Genomic DNA, 24,446 nt, shown 5'->3' with positions numbered 1-24,446 from the left:
AACACTGGTAAGTTCCATAAGGTATCGAAGGAATTCTAGTCTTTTTTTTTTTTTTTAAGATTCTATCTATTTGACAGAAAGAGCACGCATGCGCACAAGCAGGGGGCGCAGCAGGCAGAGGGAGAGGGAGAAGCAGACTCCCCGCTGAGCAGAGAGCCTGAAGTGGGGCTCAATCCCAAGACCCTGGGATCATGACCTGAGTTGAAGGCAGACGCTTAAGGGACTGAGCGACCCCAAGGAATTCTACTAGTCTTACACAAACACAAACTCCTCAGATAATAGGAAGAGAACAGAATCCCAGCTTACATTATGAATCTAACATCCTGATATCAAAATTTGACAAGGCTGCTGTAAGAAAGGAAAATTATAGATCAGTCTCACTTGGGAATATAGCCATAAAATCTTAAACAAAATATTAAGAAACTAGATTCATCAACATATGAAAAGGATACTACACAATGACCAAGTTGGTCTATCTCAGCAACAAAAGTCTGCTTTAACATTTCAAAATCAAATCAGTGTAATCACTGAAGCCTTGTTCATAACAGCTAAAAACTAGGAACACCCCAAATGTCCATCAGCAGTGGGGAGGCAAATAATTTATTCACACACTGGAATATTGTATAGCAATGAAAACCAAACTACAGCTGCACACAACAATGCGGGTGAATGCTGAGCAAACAAAGATGCAAATAAAAGAATACTTTCTAATTCCAATTTAGAAATTTAAGAAAGTAGCAGGATGTGGCCATACTGTTTAGGATGTATACCTCAGTGGCAATCACTACAAAGGAAAGCAAATACATGACTACCATAAAAGTCAGGATAGGGAGGAAGGAGGGCTTGTGACTAGGAAGGAGCTCATGAGGGTGGAACAGCTTCTGAGGTATAAGGGGGCTTCTCTGAAAATATCTAGAAATAAGTTTTTGGATTATAGAATAAATTCAGCTTTACAGGATAAGGGCAAATTTCTCTCAAAAGGGGTTATTCTATTAACAGTAAATAAAACTTCCTACTACATCTTGCAATTGTCAGATTCCTACTTTTTGCCAAGCCAATAGGTATGAAAATAGTTCTCACTGTGGTTTTTATTTTTTTATTTTTATTTGAGAGAGAGAGAGAATGAGAGAGAGAGAGAGAGCACGAGAGGGGGTAGGGTCAGAGGAGAGAAGCAGACTCCCCACTGAGCAGTGAGCCTGATGTGGGACTAGATCCCCGGACTCCAGGATCACAACCTGAGCTGAAGGCAGTCGCCTAACCAACTGAACCGCCCAGGCGCCCTCACTGTGGTTTTTAATTTGCACTTCCTAATTACTCAATGAGGCTGAAGCCAATTCATTTTTCACTGATGCCAGAACTATGGTTCGAGAATACAATTCTCACAGGGGCGCCTGGGTGGCTCAGTCGTTAAGCGTCTGCCTTCGGCTCAGGTCATGGTCCCAGGGTCCTGGGATTGAGCCCCACATAGGGCTCCCTGCTCCGTGGGGAGGCTGCTTCTCCGTCTCTCGCTCCCCCTGCTTGTGTTCCCTCTTTCACTGTCTCTCTCTCTGTCAAATAAATAAATAAAATCTTAAAAAAAAAAGAATACAATTCTCACAGTGACATCTTGCCTCTCAAAAATCTTTGAAAGTGCTTCTCAAACATTTCCACCAAGTATTCTTAATGCAAGGGCATTACCAAGTCTTGGAACAGTCTACAGCAGTGTTTTTCAAACTTTAGCAAACATTAAAATCGTCTGGAGGTGTTGTTGATACCAAAACCAGACAAAGACATCACAAGAAGAGAAAACTACAGACCAATATCCTTCATGAACAAACACCAAAATCCTTAATAAGGGAGTTACCCACTACATGCTAGAAGGGATGCTGCCTAATTCACGAATTACTTAATAAAGCCAATAAGATCTTCAAATTAAAAAAAAAAAAACTTAGCAAAATTTTCGCAAATCCAGTAATAAATAAAAAGGATAATATATCACGACCAAGTAGGACTCACTCCAGGATCAAGCTTGGTTTAATGTTCAAAATTCAATCAATGTTAAAAAAAAAGTCAAGCAATGTAATTCATACTTGTTAACTAGAAAAGAAAACCCATATGAGCACCTCAATAAAAACATCTTGCAAAATTCAACATCTTTTCATGATAAAAACTGAGAAAACTAGAAGAGACGGACCTTCCCTAACCTGATTAAGGGCATTTATAAAGAAGTTTACAGTTTACATTATACTTAATGGTGAACAACTAAATGCTTTCCTCCTAAGATCAATAACAAGACCAATAACAAGACATAGATGTCTGTTTTCAGCGTTTCTATTCAATATTGTACTGGAGGATACATCCAATGCGATAAGACAAATTAATTAAAAATTAAAAAGAAGGTATACAGAAGTAAAACTGTCTTTGTTCATAGATAAAATAATCATCTACATAGAAAATCCCAAGGAAGCTACAAAAAAGCTACTAAAATCAGCGAGGTTAGCAAGGTTGTAAATACCACAGGATCAATGTGCAAAATTCAACTGTATTTTTATACACTAGCAATAAATAATTAAAAATTGAAAAAAGGAAAACCACTTAATGTTAAAAATATGAAATATCCAGGTATAAATTTAACAGATGTGTAAGACCTGAAAAGTATAAAATGTTAAGGGAAAAATTAAAATATATAGAAAAGTATAAATAAAAGTATATAAAAAGTATAAAAAAGTATAAATACCTGAAAATTATAAAATATTACAGAGAAAAATTAAAATATATAGAAAAATTTAAAAAATATAGATATATTATGTTCATGAACCAACTCACTGTAGTGTACGTATCTGACGATAAGCTTTTTTGATTGTAATGTAAGTGAATGACATTAAGCTTTTGATTATTGAGGCAACCATTTCAAAGACACCCATCTTGAATAAACATATTGCCAGCTACACAACTAGATAAAGACCCAGGCTGCTCCCACCTATAAAGTTTCCCTTTTAGAAAGCCCTGGGAAATGTAGAAAACTGACTGCTGGAGTGACCCCACTTTTCTCTTCCCAGACCCTAATTCCTGCTCTTACGTTTTAAATTCGCCAATAAAGAGTGAACCTTTATTGGCGTTGGACACCAAACCCTGGACACCCCACCCTCATCCCCAATAAAGACAGAATTCCAGGTCCCCCACCCCACCCTGTGACCTCACTGTGTGGCTCTGGATGTGCCACGTACCCTCCAGGATCTGTGAGTAATAAACCCGTTTTTTCAAAGTTCCCTCATGGTTGTTGCTGAGGTAAATCTTGCAGTCATAATAAGAACCACAGGGCTGGTCCAGCCACAACACGGGTCTGGAGAACTGTCTGTGGGGGCTTGCTAGAAGTAGGTGAGTGTCCCAGGCATTCCTAGCTGATAGCATCACTATTAATGACCTGAGACTGACACAAAACACTCACTATTGTTACAATGTCAATTTCTCCCCAAATTGATCTATAGATTCAACATATTCCCAATAAAAAAAAAATCTCAGCAGGCTTTTTTGGTAGAAATTGTTAAGTTGGTTCTAAAATATATACAGAAATGCAAAGAGCACAGAGTAGCCAAAATAATTATGAAAAAGAACAAAAAAATCTGGAGGGCTTAAACTATCTGATTTTAGGACTTAATATAAAAATCTTTTATAATCAAAACAGTGCAGTATTCAATGGAACAAAACAGAGACCACAAATAGTCCAAAAAACATATGGCCAAATATTTTTCAATACAACTGTCAAGGCAATGGGATAGGACAATCTTTTCAACAAATGATGCTGGAATAATTGGACATCCATATGCTAAACTCTGTAAAAACTTTACACCATGTACAAAAATTAACTCAAAATGGATCACAGATCAGGGGCGCCTGACTGGCTCAGTCAGTAGAGCATGTGACTCTTGATCTCAGGGTCATGAGTTCAAGCCCCATGTTGGGCATGGAGCCTACTCTAAAAAAAAAAAAAAATCACAGATCTAAATGCATGAATTAGAACTGTGAAATATCTACAACTGCCCTGCTCAATACAGTAGCATGTGGCTACTGAGCACTTGAAATGTAGCTTCTACAGATTTAGATGTGCTGTAAGTATAAAATACACATCAAATTTTGAAGACCAAGAACCAAAAAAAAGAATGTAAAATATTTCATCACTGAATTTTTATATCACTTAGATGTTGAAATGGTATTATTTAAAGATATTAGGTTACATATATCATATTATTAGAATTAAGTTCACCTTTTTAAAAGATTTTGGCTGCTAAAAAATTTTAAATTACATATGTGTTTTACATATTTATTTAACAGTGCTGGCCTAGAGGTAAACATAGGAGAAAGTCTTATTGACCTTGCAAAGATTTTTTTTTAAATAGGGCATGAGAAGCATGAATTACAAGAGAAAAAAAATTATAAACTAGATTCTTCAAAATTAAAAACTTTTGTTTTTTTTTAAAGGTTTTTATTTATTTATTTGAGAGAGAGAGAGAGAGACCAAGAGTGTGTGTTGGGGGGGGCAGAGGCAGAGGGAGAAGCAGACTCCCCACTGAGCAGGGAATCTGACATGGGGCTCGATCCCAGGACCCTGAGCTCATGACCTGAGCCGAAGGCAGACATTTAACCAACTGAGCCACCCAGGTGCCCCAAAACTTTTGCTTTTTAAAAACTACCATTAAGAAAGTGAAGGGACAAGGGAGGTGGGTGGGGGATAGGCTAGATGGGTAATGGGGATTAAGGAGGGCACTTGTTATGATGAGCACCAGGTGTTATATGTAAGTGATGAATCACTAAGTTCTATTCCTGAAACCAGTATTACACTGTTTGTTAACTAACTAGAATTTAAATAAAAGTTTGGAAAGAAAAAATAATTAAAAAAAGAAAAGAAAATGGGTCACCTGGGTGGCTCAGTTGGTTAAGCACCTGCCTTCAGCTCAGGTCATGATCCCAGAGTCCTGGAATCAAGCCCCAAGTCAGGCGCTCAGCCCAGTGGGGAGTCTGCTTCTCCCTCTGCCCCTCCCCCTGCTCGTGCTCTCTCTTGCTCTCTCTCTCTCTAATAAAAAATAAAAAGAAAAAAAGAAAAGAAAATGAAGAGACAAGCCAGAGTCACAGCCACAGACTGGGAGAAATATTTGCCAACCATTTGTCTGATAAATGATTTGTAGTCAGATTACATAAAGAACTCTAACAACTCAATAATAAGAAACCAAATTACCTAATTGTAAATAGGGCAAAAGATTTGCAGAAACTTCATCAAAAAAACATATGGATGGCAAGCAGTCACAGGAAAAAGATACTCAACATCATTAGACATTAGGCAAACACAAATTAAAACCAAAATGAATTACCACTTCATATCCACTAGAATGGTTAAAATTAAAATGACTGTTGATACTGAATGTTGATGAGGATGCAGAACAACTGGAATTCTACTACATTGCTGGGGGAATGCAAAATGGTAGAGCCGTTTTTAAAATGTTTGGCAGTTTGTTAGACATACATATGCCATATGACACAGCAATTCCATAAAAACACATGTCCACACAAAGACTTGTATAAGAATGTTCACTGCAACTTTATTCATATTTGCCCCAAACTGGAAAGACCTCAAATGTCCGTCAACTGGTGAATGGAAAGACAAATTATGGTAGATCCATATAGTGAAATACTACTCAGCAATAAAAAGGAACTATCTGATGACACATACAACATGAAAAAAAATCTTAAAAACATTATGCTAAGAAAAAGAATTCAGACACAAAAGACTACATGTTATACGATTTCATTTATATGAAATTCTAGAAAAGGAATTTCTGTAGTGTTAAATAAATCAGTAGTTTCCAAGAGTAAGGGGCTGGAGCGGTGGATTGACTAAAAATATAAATGAGGGAACTTTTTGGGGTGATGGAAATGCCCTACACTACTATGATTCTATGACTGTAGGGATGGTTATAAGACTCTAGAACTATACACTTGGTGATTTTATTGTAGGTAAAATATACTGTGACAAACCTGACCAAAACAAACAGACCAACATAAAGCACAGTTTCTGATTCCTAAGAACTTGCATTTCTAACAATTCCTATCAAATTCCCAGATGACACTGATGCTGCTGTTCCTGGGACCTCACTTGGAGACCCCTTGTCTAGAGACATTGCCAAAAGGGGTCTAGAATAAGCTGAGATCATCCTAATTCTTGCCCATTCTGTGTCGCCACCTAACACTCCTATCTTCAAGAGGACAGACACTCCAGAAACACTGCTGCTTCTCATACCTCCTGAAGGCCTGGTGCTTTCAGAATGAACTAGAAGTCCTTTGGGAGTAAATTAAAGCACCTCAGGATCAGAAGCAAATTTGACCTGTCAACATATCCCATTTAACAGACCAGGACACCTGCCCTGGAACAGGGCTCACACCCACAGGCCTTTGCTCATATTGTTCTTTTGTCCTGAAAGACCTTTCCCTGACCTCAACTGCTGAAGCTGCACTTATTCTCAGCCCATTCCAAATGGTATTTCCCCCACAGAACCATATGGAATACTTCCTTTCCTACATGTTCTCACTGACATTCACGTGTTCCTTCATTATAGTGCTCACATCTAGTCCTACGTGTGTAGCTTAATAAATGTCTATAGAGAATCAAACCAATTTCTAATTGAAGGAATTTTTTTTAAGGTTTTATTTATTTTTTTGTCAGAGAGAGAGGCAGAGCACAAGCAGGAGAGCGGCAGGCAGAGGGAGAAGCAGGCTCCCCGCTGAGCAGGGAGCCCGATGTGGGACTCGATCCCAGGACCCTGGGATCATGACCTGAGCCGAAGTCAGACGCTTAACAACTGAGCCACCCAGGCATCCCTCTAATTGAAGGAATTATTAACAGCAGGAGTACCTAGAAAACAAAGGCATTTAAAGATGCCACTCATAGTTTTTTTGTTAGTCCTTTTTCTCTGGGAGTTTCTCTCTCTCTCCTTCTGTGATAATAAGGCCTGATTAGTCCTTGTAGTGCTGGTTGGGCCAACTCCACCCACTGGCCCTAGGGGTGGGCTCAGGACTTAGGTTTGACCAGTCAGGAGCCTTTCCTCCTCCGAGCTCCAGCTCTGGGTTCATGATGGGAACACTGCCCAACCCAGACCAACCAGATATTTTCCCAGTGTTCTTGCCAGAACCAGGCAGAGAAGTTTACACCTGAAGTCTTTACATATAATTAAAGATGCAAAGATAGTAGACAAGGAAAATTTTTACACAACACTCATCACAATGACCCAGGCCACTGTGTGGTGATCCTTACAGCACCCAAAATAACATGAGAGAAAGGCACAAAGGCAATATTAAAGACAACTTACAAATCTGGCCAATCACTGAAGACTGAAGACTCTGGGTTATGTTGGATTAGCTAAGAAGGCACCTTTGGGCCCAACACAGAAGGTAAAGGGCACAACCCTTAGACCTTCTCCAGGCTTTAGCACCAACGGATGAAGCTTACTCAAGGGTCAAAAGAAAATGATGTCCAAAAGAACTAATACCAGAAACCAGCAAAAGGTGAATGGAAGCAAGAGATGTGCATGTGTCCATGAGATGAACATCAATGGGCTTCAGAGGACTCTGCAGGAAGTGTGCCCTAGTAGCGAGCAACATGAGCTCCTGAAGTGAGAGGACAAGGGATGCACTAATCCTTTAGGAGGTGATTCTCAGGAAAGGAGCGGCACAAGGACGTGCTCACCTGCGTGATTATGCGCTCTCCATCCTTATAGACCTTCTCTCCTATTACATCCACAATCTTCATTCGTTCTGACACCTGAAACAATGGACATACCCATAAACTACAAGGAAAAGACCTCAATTGAAAGTCACAAATAATATCTAAACAACACAGAAGTGGGTTAGAATAGTCCAATTTGAAAACTTAATAAATTACTTTGAAATATTAAATCTCCATAAACACTCTTATTCAAATACGCTTTACCTCTAGTGATTTAAGGAGAGGCACAGATTCAATAAATGATTCAAACATCCTTCTCTTTTTTGCATTGTTTTTCACTATGATTCTTCTAAAAGTCACACGGTCCTACAAGAAAGAACATGAAAATTCTGGTAAATGCCTCTGTAAGAGAACACCAATGATTTAATTAACTGGATGACAGCAAAAATTAGAGGACTATGGAATGTACTGGGCCAACTGAGTGTTTAATGATATTTTAATCAGAGTCACCCCTGGAAGAGAAAGACTGGTAACCTGTGTCAGACAGACGTCCCCTGAGGAACTGCTTGCTATCTATACTCCATGAGCGCCACCTATGGGTCATAAACAGAATACAAAATACAGAACTCCCAGTCAAACACTTGTGAGCTCCCAGTCACTGTTCAATGTGAAAAGAGGCACCTTTGAAAAAAAGAGATAAAACAATCAGAGAGCTCTTGCCCTGAAGGACTTTACAGTCTCAATGGGGAGACAATACAAAATATACGGGAATAAAAAATCTACAGTTCAAGACAGCATATGAAATGTGCTAGGTGAACGCTAAAAACAAGAAGAGTTAAGTGCCACAAGAATTCTGAGGAGGGAGAGAGAGAGATCACAGTAGGCTGGAGTGATCAAGGATATTTTTGTTGCAAAAATATATATTTTGGGGGTGCCTGGGTGGCTCAGTCGGTTAAGTGTCTGCCTTCGGCTTAGGTCGTGCTCCCAGGGTCCTGGGATCGAGCCCCGCATCGGGCGCCCTGCTCCGCGGGGAGTCTGCTTCTCCCTCTCCCTCTGTCGCTCCTCCTGCTTGTGCTCTGTCAAATAAATAAATAAAATCTTAAAAAAATTTTTTGGTGGGATGCCTGGGTGGCTCACAGTTGATTAAGTGTCCAACTCTTTTTTTTTTTAAAGATTTTATTTACATATTTGACAGAGAGAGACACAGCGAGAGAGGGAACACAAGCAGGGGGAGTGGGAGAGGGAAAAGCAGGCTTCCCATGGAGCGTGATCTCAGCTCAGGTCTTGATCTCAGGGTCATGAGCTCAAGCCCCATGTTGCGCTCCACACTAGGTGTGGAGCCTACTTAAAAAACAAATACATAAATATATATAATATATATAAGTAATATAAGTATTATATATATAAATATTTATTTAAAATTTAATATAACTTTTAAAAAATATAAATTTGGGGGTACCTAAGGGAGGGGGAGGATTTAAATTAATGGAAAGAGGGGGAGAAACTCAAGATAGAAGGCAGGAACGTGAAAGGTCCCTTGGCCCCAGCAAGTCATGGATTCAGATCAGGAGACAGCTAACCAGAGCTACAGTCAGGTCCCCCTCAGATATGTGTACGTATGTGTAGGGAAGGACACACACAGACAGGAGAATGTTAATTGCTTAGTTTTAGGTTTCTTGTAGCTAAGTTAATTGCACCTTTTGTCCGTCTCAGGCTGTCAGGGGTGGAAAAGTGTTTGTTTTTTTTCCTTTGAAAGCACATAATAAAATCCTCAAGGCTGGCAGAATGAAACATAGCAAGGTAAGGACATGTTTAACTGTAAGTTGCTAGTGGAGTAGAGAAATCCCATAGAAGACAACTGAGTTGAGACGTCCAAATGGGTTTCACTGGCTCATAGTCCATTAGCTACAGAATTCCCAGCCCCTATCCCATACCATGTTTTATCTGCCTTACTAGAGAAGTCACTTACTACACCCTATACTCCTAGTATGAGCTACAGAAGACTCCAACCCTCCCCCTGAACTGCTGTAGAAATCATCTGCTCTTCAGCACAGAGCCAGATTCTGCTCCATTTCTTCTGCATCTGTCTGCTTGCAAAGAGCCATTCGATCTCTGATTGCTCTAATGGGCTGCATGATTTGCCACTACTTTTTTAAAGTCCAAGGTTAGAGATGTATCATTTAAAATGTTACTGTTATACTTTGGAATATTATTCCATTATCTTTAGAATTCAGTTTCTACATGTTTTCTGGGCCAATCTAGGCATGAATGCTATAGAAAGAGGACAATCAAAAGTGAGAAAATGGGAATTATAAAATTCTCTTCCTTCTATTTGAGTAGGCATTATCAAAAAATATTCTAAAAATCCCTCTACAATGTCACAAAGATTGCTACAATTGCAATAGCAAACTATTTCTATCTGAAGAGAAAACAACTGGTATCTCCCAAAGTGACAGATTTATTAATGTTCCAACCCTTTCTATGCAGACTTCCACCCTTCCCAGAGCTCTCACGCTGAGCAAGGCCAGCCCCTGTGGTTGTGGAGGGCATGCAAAAGCAGCGGATCTTAACCCAGCTTTCAGGGAGCTTCCAATGGAGCTGTGAAGAGGAAACTCCCACTGGGAAGTAGTGGCTGCTTCAGGCACCAAGTGTTCCGAGTCAAGCATAACAGCCTGAGGGTTCAAAAGAGAAAAGGAACACTACACTTTCCTGTGATTGCAAGCGTTTCCTAAGAAAGTTTCTATTGACTTTCACTTTTGCCAAGAGAGAACGGGAGCAGAGACTGTTAGCGGTCATGGTGGCAGCTGCCCCCGGTAAGAGAAAGAATGTAGGATCCAATTTGAGAAACTCAAGTAACAACACCAAGCCCTCCCTGCTTTGGCCTCAGAAGGCATTTCCAAGGCCTTGGAAGGTAACAAGAAGTCAGGCTGTGGAGGAGCCTCTTGGAGTCACTTTCTTGGAAGCGGTACTAAAGCACATGAACAAAGCAGGAGAAAAGCAGAGGCCAGAAGGGCATCTTGATAGGATGCTTAAGAGAGCAGGGAAAGGAAGAAAAGACTGCAAAAGATCAGGCTAGGAAGCAGAAAGACAAGGCAGGGATCTCAGGAGAGGGAGCTTCAGGAAGAGAATGGTGATAAGCAGCACCACAACCATGGAGAGCAGGTGTCCCATTCTGTAATCTCCTCCCTTTTTTCAGACCCCAAGGGAGCTGCCTCCCTTATGTCTATTGAATTCTCATACCCCAACCATGGAGCAGGTGGTTTTACAGTTCAATTTGTTAAAAAAATTCTATTGTGACTTTGACTTACAAATTCTTTAGGAATGTGCTATTTAATTTCCAAGTGTTTGGAGATTTTCCTGTTACCTCTCTGTTATGGATTTCTGGATTTATTCCATTGTGTTTAGAGAATACACAGTCTGATTTCAATTCTTTTAAATTTGTTAAGCTTTATTTTATATGCCAGGATACAGTCTATCTTGGTGAATGTTCCATAGGCTTGAAAAGAATGGGTACTCTACTGTTGTTGTATGGAATGTTCTATAAATTTCAATTAGATCTTTCTGGCTGATGGTTAAGTTCTTCTATATCCTTCCTGATTTTCTAATTGTTCCACCAACTCTTGAGAAGAGGAGTGTTAAAAGTCTGCAACTATAACTGTGGATTTGTCTATTTCTTCTTTCAGTTCTATCAGTTTTTGCTTCACATATTTTGAAGTTCTGTTGTTTGCTGTATACATAATTTAGGGCTGCTATGCGTCTTCTTGGTAGATTAACGCTTTCATTATTATGTAATGTTCCTCTTTGTCCCTGGTCACTTTCTTTGCTATGAAGTCTATCTTATCTGATATTAATATAATTACCCTTGCTTTCTTCTAGTTAATGTTTGCATGGTATATATATAATTCTGTATTTTTACTTTGAACCTACCTATATCATTACGTTTGAGTGAGTTTGGTGCAGATAGAATAGAGTTGGGTCATCTAAAAAAATCCATGTGACTTGTCTCTGTCATTCAGTTGGTATAATTAGATTATATTTACAGTAATTATTCATATATTAGGGCCTACGTCTACCACTTTACTATATGTTTTCTGCTGGGGTTCCTGCTTTTTGTTCCTCCATTTCATTTTCCTGTATTCCTATGGTTTACCTGAACAGTTTTTAGAATTTTGATTTATAGAGCTTTTGAATACATCTCTTTGTACAGATTATTTTAATGGTTGCTCTAGGTTATATTGATATATGTAACTTATCACAATCTACTGATGTCAACATTTTAGTAGTTGGAATAAAGTGTAGAAACTTTACTTCCATTTGGGTCCCTTTACTCCCTCCTTTAGACTATAATTTTCTTAAATATTTCCTTTATATACACTGAGAACCACATCAGACAATAATTTTGCTTTATTTTTTTTAGAGATTTTATTTATTTGACAGAGAGAGACACAGTGAGAGAGGGAACACAAGCAGGGGGAGCAGGAGAGGGAGAAGCAGGCTTCCCGCTGAGCAGGGAGCCCGATGAGGGGCTCGATCCCAGGACCCCAAGATCATGACCTGAGCCAAAGGCAGACGCTTAACGACTGAGCCACCCAGGCACCCCAATAATTTTGCTTTAAGCATCTAACACAATTTAGAAAACTCAAGGGGATAGTCTTTTGTAGCTCCCCATAGTTTACTTTTTCTGTTGTTCTTTCTTCATTCTTCATGTTTCAATTTTCCTTTTTTTTATCACTTTCTTTCTGTTTAAAGAACTTTCTTTTGCCATTTTTTTAAAGGTAGGCCTGCTGGTAACAAAGTCTCTTAGTTTTCTTTGATCTGAGAATATCTTCATCCCTGCAGGATATTCTACCTAGGTATAGAATTCTGAGCTGATAGTTATGTTTTTTTTCAACATTGACAAATGCTGTGCCACTTGTTCTGGACTCTATGGCCAGGAAAGCTGGTATCATTCAAACTGTCATTCCCTTAGAGGTAATGCATTTTTTTCTCTCCAGTAGCTTTTGAAATTTGTCATGTCTAGTTTTCTGAAGTTTGATTATGTGTCTTGCCATAGATTTGTGTTTATACAATTTGGGGTTCACTCAGCTTTTTCAATCTGTAGTTTTATCTTTACCAAATCTGGGAAGTTTTCAACTATTATTTCTTTGAAGAATCTTTTAGTTCTATACTCTTTCTCCTCTCCTTTTGGGATTCTATTGATACAAATATTCCATCTTTTGTTATTATCCCACACACTCTGTTCACTTCATTTCAGTCTGTTTTCTTTCTGTTGTCCAGAGTGGGTAATTTCTATTGTTCTACCTTCAAGTTCACAGATATTTTTCCTCTCTCATATTCATTCTGCTATTGAGCCCATCCAGTGAGTTTTTATTTTGGTTATTATATTTTCCAGTTCTAAAATTTCCCATTTGGATCTTCTTTCTGTCTTCTATTTCTCCATTGAGACCTTCTATTTTTTTCTTCATTTTTTTTCAAGTGTGTCCATAATTGCTGGCTTATAAGCCATAAGTTGATGGCTTATGTTCTTGGTTATATGAGAACTGCTTTAAACCCTTGTCAGTTAATTGCAATATCTGTGTCATCTTGGTATTGGCATCTGTTGACTGTCTTTTCTCACTCAGGTTGAGAATTTCCTTGTTCTTTGTATTAACAAGTGATTTTTTAAAAAAGATTTTATTTATTTGAGAGAGAGAGAGAGTGAACAAGAAAGAGCATGAGCAGGGGCGGGGAGGGGCAGAGGGAGAGGGAGAAGTAGGCTCCCACTGAGCAGGGAGCCTGATATGGGGCTCAATCCCAGGACCCCAGGATCACGACCTGAGCAAAGGCAGACACCTAACCGACTAAGCCACCCGGGCGCCCAACAAGTGGTTTTCTATTGTCCCTCTGACATTTGGGCTATTATGTTGTGAATTATGTATCCAATTTAATCTTCTTCTTTTGCAGGCACTCTATTAGGCATAGTGTGCATGTACATGTTGGAATGAATGTTCAGCTCCCCTCTGGACCCCAATGACACAACCCTGGCAGGGAAAGTGGAGTGCCAATTAGTGACACTACATGTCATCTCATTTTGCCTCTTTGCTGCTGGGTGAGGCTGTAAGTTCAGCTTGCTGCTAGCCCCCGTGACACTGTGGGGAGGAAGAAACAGTTTTTCCTTTGGTAGTTGGCTGGAATAGGGTGATATTATCTGTTCTGCTAGGCTGCCCTTTTCCTGGTCCTTTAGCCAAAGGGGTCAGGGTTTCCTTGGGGTTGTTTTTGTATGTACTTGGTTGGTGGATCTAGGTTGTAGGCTTTTCCGAACGTCATCTGGGACTCACTCTCTTGTCCTTCTTTAAGTCCCAAGATCCCTAGCCATTCCACCTTCTCTTTTCCATCTTCCAGGGTCTTCCTAAGTTTGTTTGTTGTATGATATCTGGACTTTCTTAGTTTTAAGAGAGAAAACTAGTGAGGAATGGAGCTATTCCATCTTGACCTGGACCAGTAGTTGTTATCAATATTTTTTTAAAGTTGGCTCCACGCCCAATGTGGGACTCAAATTCACAACCTTGATATCAAGAGTCACATGCTCTACTGACTGAGCCAGCCAGGTGCCCTGCATCAATACATTTTAAAACTGAGTTTATTTTCCCCCATTACTTACTGATCTATGATCTAACCTTGAGTATTTTTTTTTTTGAGACAGAGAGATAGATGGAAAGTGAGTGAGCATGTGAGCGGGGGGGGGGGGGGGCGAGCAGAGGGAGAGAGAGAACCTTAAGCAAGGCGTGGAGCCTGATCTCATAACCCTGAGATCATGGCCTGAGCTGAAATCAAGAGTCGGATGCTCAACCAACTGAGCCACCCAGGCGCCCCATCCTTGAGTTTTTCAATCACTAGGGTTCCCCCAAGTGTGTGATCTATTCTTAAGGCATTATATCTCCCATTTCTCAAGACGTTCTTAGTTCTACATCACTATATCACAGGAAAGTGCTCTAATATGTCTCTAAACTGTGATTTCATTTGAGGAACTATATTGATAATGCTATGGTATACATTTAATTCTGCTTATAAAGCAAATGGAAACAAATTATCACAGATGTTAGTATCTTAAAAGTGAAATTTGGAATTTGTACAAGAGGATAATTATTTTGTTTAAGAAGGAAGACAGTTATAGATTTTGAAGGCTTGATGCTGAAGGAAGCAAGGTGGACCATGGGTAATGGAGGAAAGGGATCACAGTCGTGCTGTGCCACAGACACTCTAGGAAAGTTCTCTTTCCCAGGATATGGCCATCAGCCCTTCTAATCATCTAAACCTACTGGATGTTGGCATGGGCCGATGCACAAGTGGATGGCTGTCCATAAAGAAAACTTAGTTCTGGGACAGCTAGAGATGGAAAACATTGTTGGCAGAGCTTTCTATGATAATTATTTTTCTAGGCTGTCTCTTATACAGAGAATTATCCCCTTTGTCTCTACCTGTCTGATAAAAACATAAACAGAAAGCGTAATAAGAACTGACATGACTATAAGGTCATAAGACTCAGTCTTTCCCCTGCAATTTAGAATAAGTGGTTTGTTGACAAATCATTTTAGAGAAATGGAAAAACACATTGGTACAAGATGTTTCATAATGTCTTTCAGAGAACTAGCTATAAAATATAGCATGAACCAAGAGCCCAAGGACAGAAAACCCTGAAGTAAGGGGACTCATTTCTCTAACTCACCAGTCCCCAGAGGGAACCTTCTGAAGTGGCGACAATGGTAGCAGCTCTCGGGGTGTTGTACATCAGAGCAAGTTCTCCAAAACTGCCATGGTTGTCGTACTGGCCAACAGAGCGAGTTTGATTATCTTTTGTTACTAAAATATCATAGGTTCCCCTGGAAGTATAACAAGAAATAATTTCATTTATTACTTCTAATAACAAATTTTAGACCTGGCATGTGGTACAGAAATAGAAGGTACATATGATATAAAACAGGCAATTTCCAAAAGATTTTTGCTAGCATACAGAAATATAATAGATTTTTGCATTTTGACTTTGTATTCTGTGACCTTGCTAAACTCACTTATCAGTTCTAGTAGCTTTTTTGTAGCTTGGGATTTTCTAGGGAGGAGCACGTCATCAGCAAACAAAGACAGTCTCACTTTTTCTTTTCTAATCTATATGCCCTCCCTTCCTTCCTCCCTCTTTTCCTTCTTTTTTCATTGCCTTATTGCATTGGCTGGACCTACAGTATAATACTGAGTAGAAGTAATGAGAGCAGATATCCCTGTCTTGTTCTTGATCTTACGGGGAAAAGAGTCAATCTTTCACTACTAATTATGATGTTGGCCATAGGTTTTTAAAAAAATTCCTTTAATCTGAATTGGTGAAAAACCACATCTATTCCTAGTTTGCTGAGAGTTTTTACACTGAAAAGGTGCTGAATTTTGTCAAATGCTTTTCCTGAAGGGATTGAAATGACTATATGGGTCTTCTTTTGTAGTTTGTTGAAAACTAGGATATAGAACTGATTAAAATAAAGAAACCAAAAGGTACAATATTCTACCTATTGACTGGTAATTAATGCTAAAGAATAATATTCAGAACTGATAAACATTTAGAGAAACAGGCACTCTCAATACATCACTGAGGCAAACTTAAATATATCAATGTCTCTGCAAGATAATTAACAACATATAACAAATTCCTTAAAGAGACCCTTTTACCAGAGACACAATTTCTATGCATTCTATAGGAGATAATCTGGTGAAGGTGGTTCCCTTCAGGTCTGAGAGGGGGTCAGAAGGAGCCACCAAGATGATATTAACGGCTCAAGATCTTATGACACACTAAGGCCAGCAGGTCAAACCCACATATTTTATGTCTCCCAACATGTCTTACACCTGGAACAGAGCCAGAAGGGGCCAGCGACATGGAAGTTGAGGCAGTGTATTCATGTGTAAAATTAGGCTGGGACCGAAAGACCCAGATGACAATAGAGCAAAATGGTTTATGAAATCAATTCACTTGAACACTGGCAAATAACATGTTTACGAAGCACATCCTTCACTTCTTGCCTAACTGTAAGGGAGACTTTTTAGTACTGATAATGGGTTGTACTGAGAACTCAGGTCAGCAGCACTAGACAGAGGGGGCAGGCTATGGACAGAGCGGGACAAGCTTTTTTTTTCCCTTTCTTGATTTTTTTTTTGATGTCTTTTTATTAAGAGAAGTTCTTGGGGTGCCTGGGTGGCTCAGTCAGTTAAGTGCCCAACTCTTTTTCCCCCTTTTAAAATTTTTTTATTTTTATTTAAATTCAATTAATTAACATATAATGTATTATTAGTTTCAGAGGTAGAGGTCAGTGATTCATCAGTCTTATTTAATACCCAGTGCTCATTACCTCACATGCCCTCCTTAATATCCATCACCCAGTTACCCCATCTGTTCACCCAGCAACCCTGTTTGTTTCCTATGATTAAGAGTCTCTTATGATTTGTCTCCCTCTCTGATTTTGTCTTGTTTTATTTTTTCCTCTTTCCCCATGATCCTCTATTTTGTTTCTTAAATTCCACAGATGAGTGAGGAGAGAGACAAGCTTTAAGAAGCTTGTACACCTGGTCCTAAGTCCTCTCTCGGCTGAACAAAGCATAGGGTAAAGTACATGCCCTGCATCATGAATCTCATTAAGTGTAGCCACACATCTGCAAAGCTCCATCTCCTACCGTTCTATGACATAAAAGTTGTCTCCATCATCTCCTTGGTCAATGACATGCTCATCAACTTTGACCGTCCTTTCAAACATGGCATCAAGGACTTGAGAAAGTTGTTCCTGCAGGGTATACACACAAATAGAAAAGAAGGCTTTTACATTTGCTGGGGGAAAAAATGATTACGCTTATCTCACTTTGTGACTACATAGTGGAAGTACATATATTAGACTGTTCTCCATATTCAAGCAAAATCCTTAAGCTATCTGAAACAAATGTTTTCCTCTGACCATTCAGCTTTGTACCTCCATGTACACAGCACAGCTGCCAAGTATTCTGAGGCAGTACTGCTTTAAAAAAAAATCCCATAATTTATGCAAAAAGAGGTATCTAAATCATGGCGCCCATTCTCCTAGTCACACCCACACGACTGTCAGTCAGGTGCCTTGATGGCTCCACTATGTCATCTGTAAAGCCATGAGATGCCAGCTTCCTACAAATCTAAATGGCTGGGATGGACTTAGAGGTTACCTCACAGAGCAGCACAGCAACTGCTCTGACTAGCCACGCACATCACTTAACTCTCTGAGCCTCAGTTAATTCACATTTTAAAAAGGGTTTAATAGTTTCTATGTCATTGATTTTCATGGCTAAAAAAGAAAAATCTAAGGAAAGTGTCACACAACAGGAACTCAAAAATTGAGATTATTGGACAGCTACTATTGCTTCAAACGTTTATACACAACACATACAATTACTTACTTATCATCACCCGCTATAACCAGAAGGTACCTAACTGTACTGGTAAGTATAATGAAAACAAAACAATGCTATTAAATTCTTTTTTTTTTTAAGATTTTATTTATTCGAGACACAGAGATACAGAGAGAGAAAGCATGAGCAGGGAGAGAGGCAGGGGGAGAAGCAGGCTCCTCGCTGAGCCAGGAGCCCGATGTGGGGCTCAATCCCAGGACCCTGGGATCACGACCTGGGCCGAAGGCAGACACGTAACCATCTGAGCCACCCAGGTGCCCCAATGCTATTAAATTCTAACGAAACAGTGGTCTCAGTCTAGGGCCAGTATCCCTCTGTCAGGGAGGGAGATCAGTGACTGTCAGGGGGCACTAACAAATACCAGCTTCAGCTCAAAGAAAGACTTTCTCCTTGGAGGAATGTGCACTGAAGATGTGGCAAGGAAAAATTTTATTGCTGCATAAGTCCATGTGATTTAGTGTCTGTCAGTGTGACTGTGCTACCTAAAATAACTGAGTATCACTAAAAGCATCTCTTTAATTCCACAGTTCCATGTGTGTTGAATACTGTACAAGCTGACAAATACTAAAAAGGAAGTGCTATTCATGTGCATTCCACATTCACATGGAATGTGAGCCCAGTGTTGCCAGAAATCTCATGTTTAAATACAGGTAACAATTCAAATTTTCATGTACAATACAGGCCAAACCACACACTAGCTGTAACTGGCCTGTGGGCTGTCCACTGGCAGCCTCTCATCCTGAGTAACTCTTCTTCTGGTCTGGACTCTTCAAAAACATCAGTGTCATGAGATACAGAATAAGGTGTAAGGGGAGGATTCTAGGCTGGAGATGACTAAAATGACCCCATGACAACCAAAGGCAACATGTAATTCAGGAATGAAAAACAAAACAAAAAAGCTGTAGAGAACTTTACTGGGAAAATCTGAATACAGAGTGGGTGTTAGATAACATTATTGCATCACTGTTAATAATGGTTTTGTGCTAATGTAGAATATCCTCATTCTTGCAAAATACATCTTAAGGTATTTAGTGGCTAAGAATCAAAATGTCTTAAACATATTCATAAATGGCTCAGGACAAAAGAAAAAAGCAGTTCATATATACTTATGTGTGTGTACATACACATACAAAAGAAAGTAAATGTGACAAAATGTTAATTGGTCAGTCTACGTAAGGGTACATGAGTGTTCATGGCACTATTCTTTTGACTATTCTGTAAATTTGAAAACTTAAAACCAGAAATTTGGGAAATAAATTTTTATTTTATTCATGTATTTTTATTTCTATTTTTTTAAGTAAGCTTTAACCCAACGTAGGTGTAAGTAAATTTTTAAAAACTGAAACAAATACACTCACCAGAATGGTTAAAATTTTAAAAGATAGATAGTATCAAATGTTGGTAAGGATATGGAGCAACTGGGAATCGCATATATTGTTGAAGGAATGCAAAACAGTACAACCGCTTTGAAAAAGATCTGGCGGATTTTTATAAAATCAAACATATACCTACCCTATGACTCAGCCATTTAGCCCTCAGATATTTTACTGAAGAGAAATGGAAAAAAAAAAGTTCACAAAAAGACTTGTACAGGGCGCCTGGGTGGCTCAGTCGTTAAGCGTCTGCCTTCAGCTCGGGTCATGATCCCAGGGTCCTGGGATCGAGTCCCACATTGGGCTCCCCGCTCAGCGGGCAGCCTGCTTCTCCCTCTCCCACTCCCCCTGCTTGTGTTCCCTCTCTCGCTGTGTCTCTCTCTGTCAAATAAATAAAATCTTTAAAAAAAAAAAGGACTTGTACAAAATGCCCACAGCATTATTCATAAGAGCTAAAAACAAGAAATAGACCCAGTATCCATCAACAGGGAAAAAAAAAAAACGGATAAGCAAACTAGTATTTTCATATAATGGCACACTACTCAGCAACAAAAAGGAATGAACTAACATCACCAGCAATAAGGCACCCTGACATCACAGACCCCTTGATATGATGCTCTGAGAAAGACAATATAATTTCTGTAGCAGTCAGGCCAAGAATGTATATCCATATTCCAGTCATGAAGAAACATCAGACAAATCCAAACTGAGGTACATTCTATAATGAAACAGTACTCTTCAAGGTGTCAAGATTATGAAAGACCAGAAAGGACTGAAAACCACGACAGACTGAAGAGAAAGAACTAAATGCAATGTGGGATTCTGGATTGGATCCTTAACCAGAAAAAAAGGAAACATAAGTGAGAAAATGGGTGAAATCCCAATAAGGTTTGTAGTTCAACTAATAGTATTATAACAATGTTAATTTCCTGGTTTTGCTCACTGTCCTACGGTTATGTTAAGATGTGAATCCTGGGGGAAGCTGGATGAAGGGTATATGGGAACTCTGTACTGTTTTTGCAGCTTTCCTGTCAGTCTAAAACTAATTCAAAATAAAAAGTGAAAAAGGAAAAGGAATGAACTACTGATTCCTGCAACAGGGATGAACCTCAAAAACTGTGCTAAGTGAAAGAAGTCTCACACAAAAGAGTGCATACCGTGTGATTCCATTTATATGAAACCCTAGGAGAGGCAAAATTAATTTATTGTAGAATAAATCAAAATAGTAGTTGTTTCTAAGAGGAGGCGAGAACTGATCACAAGGGGGCATGAGGGAATTTTCTGGGGTGGTGGCAATGTTCCATAACTTGTTAGGGAATTTGGGTTACCCAAGTGTATACATTTCTCAAATCTCAGTGAACTCACTTAAAATTTAGACATTTCATTGTATACAAACTTTGTATCAGAAGACTATAAACAGGACAAGCAGCTCCAGGATATGCATGCCAAAGTCTTTAAAGGAAGGTATAATGGTATCTGCAACTTAACTCTGAAATGAACCCAAAAAAGTAAGATGGGTTAACGCAGGGGCCACCAAACAGCTGCCTGTTTTTGTAAATAATGTTTTACTGGAACACAGCCACACCCTTTCATTTATGTATCATCTGTGGCTGCTTTCCTGCTACAATAACAGAGTTGAGTAGTTGTGACAGACATATTTACTACCTTGTTCTTTAAGAAAAAATTTACCGACCCCTTTGCTGAAAGATGGGTAGATGGCATATAACAGCAAGCACAGTAAAACATTAATCGTAAAATCAAGGCAGTGGATGAATGTGTGTTCTATAGAAGTCTTTCAATTTTGTTGTATTTGAGTATTTTCATGACGAAATGTTAGAAAAAAAATCACTACATCTGACATTTTAGTTATAAATAAAATGGTAAAATGGTTTTCTTCAATACTAAGAAAACTCTGAATATTAGATTGACATAGCAACTGCCCTTAGAACATCTGATGATATAAAATTTACAAGGGGTTTTGTTCAGTAGGTAAAAGCAAGTCTTCTTTCCATTGATACAGATGGATCTTCTAGGGAAAAGAGGAGACACAGACCAGCATTTCTCACAACCAGCCTTTCCTTGAGGTCAGGGTCCTTGTTTTAGTCAGCCTGAGACTAATAAAATTGACTGAAGTTCTGGCTATTCTTATAGCCACACAGCTCCCAAACAGACTGGTTTATAGATACCAGGGATGGTTGTGAGGACGTCATTAAAAGACTTATTTGCAGGAGCTGTGTAGTAGGGGAATTCTAATCCCATCCTTCTTGTCTCCGCACATTCTAGGATTCTCCGCCCAGTACCTCAGCTACTTATACAGCTTCAGCGTGTGGCTCTCAAAGAAAAGAAGTAATGAAATTTGAAGATTCTCTGTCCTCATGAGGTAGCCCCTGCTCTCTATCGCCACCAAGGGAGGGAGGACAGGTCCAAGCATAGATCCCACACCAGAGCGCTGCTGACACACACCACTCCCCATGTCTGAGGTCTTTGCTGAGAGGCACACAAGAGATGCCCCACATCTAAGGCCTGAGAAGTCACAAACCTCCAGTGGGTTAACTGCTACCAGAGAAGAGAACTCCATAACTTGCATCTTTGGAGAAATTACTCTGCAGCATAAATTCAGACCCTCCAAACTAAGCCACGGTCATGCAAACCTGAACATTTCCTTTTAACATGACCAAGTTGCATGGTCCTCAAGTGGTATTTTCTTGGAGGAAGTACCAAAGCAATTCAGAGAAATACTAGAAGTCATCTGAAAAGCTCATTATGAGTTATGATGGGCAACACAATGCAAACATTTGTAGGTAAGATGAATCTAAAGTTTTCTGCCTTATATAGCTTAGGCTAAGACGACAAAAACTGTTTAAATGACAAATAGGAGAAAAGCTGAAAGACAAAAATATTTTTAAAACCAATGTTACCTGATCAAGATTTTTGAAAAGGAGAATATCTTTGCAAGCTTCCTGAAGTCTGCATCTCTGTTGATCAGTTTTAGGATGAATCACCTGCCAATCCAAATGAAAGCAGGGAAATATTTTTATTCCATTTTAAAATTTGACTTTACTTACAGATCGGTAAATTTCTTTCTCCTAAAAAGTGGGGAAAATTAAGAGCATGTTTACTATGACTTTCATTCGATACAAATACCAAGCAGTGCCCTGATCACGGAGGGGCACTGTGATGGGGGCAGAGCACTTACCTTGGGGCCACTAACTGACTGTGTGACTTGCAGCAAGTCAGCTACCCCCTGGGAGCCTCAGCGTCCTCATCTGTAAAGCAGAGGGCTATTGATTTGTTCATTCAACAGATACTAAGCATCTACTAGGTGCCAGGCACTGTTATACCTTTGGGGACACGGGAAATGCACAGGTCAAAATAACTGCTCTCATCCAGTAAATCTGTAAAATATGTTAGAGAGTGACAAGGCTAAGGAGAAAATTAAGGTAGGGAAGGGTAATAAAAAAGTGTATGTGTGTGGAGTTGGGCGGATGAGGCCCCATTGAGAAGGTGACTTTGTGTAAAGATCTCAAGGAAATGAGGATGACCTGAGGGAGGGAGTCATGTGGACATCTCTATGGGAAGAGCACCTCAAGCAGAGGGAACAGTAAGTGAAAAGAAGGCCTTGTGGTAGGTGAAGAGCATGTCTGAGAAGAACCAGGAGATGGGTGTGACTCATGCAGAGCAAGGGTGAAAGATCAGGATGAGACCAAATTGGGGAGTTAGGTGAGGGTGATGCCCAAATCACAGATGGCATTGTAGGCCACAGAACTACAACTTTTCCCTAGCCATATGGGGGCAATTTGAAGGCTCTGACTGAGGAATTAAAAAGAATTAAAAAGATAAAAAATGTTTTTAAAGGCTAACACTGGCTACTGAGTGAAGAGCAGCCTTGAGGGAAGCAAGAGTAGAAGCCAGGAAACTACTGTGATTATTCCAGTGCCAGATGGTGGTGGTCAGGACTGGGGTGGTAGCCACGGAGGTGTTGACAAGTAGTAGAGTGCTGGATATGTTTTGAAGACCAAGCCCATCGGATTTGCTGGAAACTGAATGCCCGTGTGAAAAAAATAAGAGGAGCTGAGGGTGACCCTCAAGTTTTGGACCTGAGCCCTTGGAAGGATGGAGCTGCCATAAACTGAACTGGGGAAGACTATGGGTGGAGAAGAATGTTTAAAGGGAAATAATCAGGAGCTCACATTCAGCGTGAGTTGCCTATTGAAATCTAAGTGCAGATGGCAAGTAAACAACAGCTGTACATGCTGTAGTCCAAACATCAGTTTAGTAGCAGTACTGGTGGAATCTACTAAATTAGAGTTGTCAGAAGGATTAAATAAGTTAATACATGCAGTATTTAAAACAGTACCTGGTATTTAGTAGGTGCTCAAAAACTGTTATTATTACTGATATTAAGTGTTTATTGAACTAAAAAAATAATTAGTGCTTAGTATTGCTGTTATAATTTAGAGACCTAAGTACTAAAAAAAAAAAGCACATTTCTTAATCTGATGAGAAATAACAGATGTCAAAAGTATTAAGTAAAATTTAATTTGTGATATTAAAAAGTTAGTAAAAAACTGCTTTAATTTTTTTGGTGGGGGAAGGGGTAGAGGGAGGAGGAGAGACAGAATCCCAAGGAGACTCTACACTGAGCACAGAGCCCAATGCAAGGTTCCATCTCATGACCCTGAGATCATGGCCTGAGCTGAAATCAAGAGTCAGATGCTTAACTGACTGAGCCACCCAGGTGCCCCTCCCAAAAAACTGCTTAACTGCTTTAACTTTTAAAAGTCATCAAGAATTTTATAATATCCAGAATAAATTTTTAAAATTTACATATCTATTATATTCACACAATGGTAGCATTTTATTATTAGAATACTTCAGAAATCTTTCATGGGCTGCTCATTTTACGGCATACTTGAAAGATCATTAAAGCT

General features: G+C 39.4%; 1 protein-coding gene across 1 annotated transcript in view; it reads right to left on the bottom strand.

The window, feature by feature from the left end:
- Positions 1-24,446, bottom strand: part of PRKAR2A (protein kinase cAMP-dependent type II regulatory subunit alpha) — a 102,099-nt gene that overhangs the window by 11,951 nt on the left and 65,702 nt on the right. Inside the window, exons 4-8 of the mRNA XM_028124451.1 lie at positions 22,434-22,517; positions 17,384-17,490; positions 15,399-15,552; positions 7,958-8,059; positions 7,715-7,789 (exon numbers count right to left, since the gene is read on the bottom strand). Coding sequence (XP_027980252.1) covers positions 7,715-7,789; positions 7,958-8,059; positions 15,399-15,552; positions 17,384-17,490; positions 22,434-22,517 — 522 coding nt within the window. The remainder of the gene's footprint in view (positions 1-7,714; positions 7,790-7,957; positions 8,060-15,398; positions 15,553-17,383; positions 17,491-22,433; positions 22,518-24,446) is intronic.

Source organism: Eumetopias jubatus, unplaced genomic scaffold (assembly GCF_037043125.1).
Source record: "Eumetopias jubatus isolate StellerSeaLion01/CBP00866 unplaced genomic scaffold, mEumJub1_p1.0 scaffold_1, whole genome shotgun sequence".
Classification (NCBI taxonomy): Eukaryota; Metazoa; Chordata; class Mammalia; order Carnivora; family Otariidae; genus Eumetopias; species Eumetopias jubatus.
Note: the sequence above shows the minus strand (reverse complement) of the source record. Positions and strands in the feature narration are given on the sequence as shown.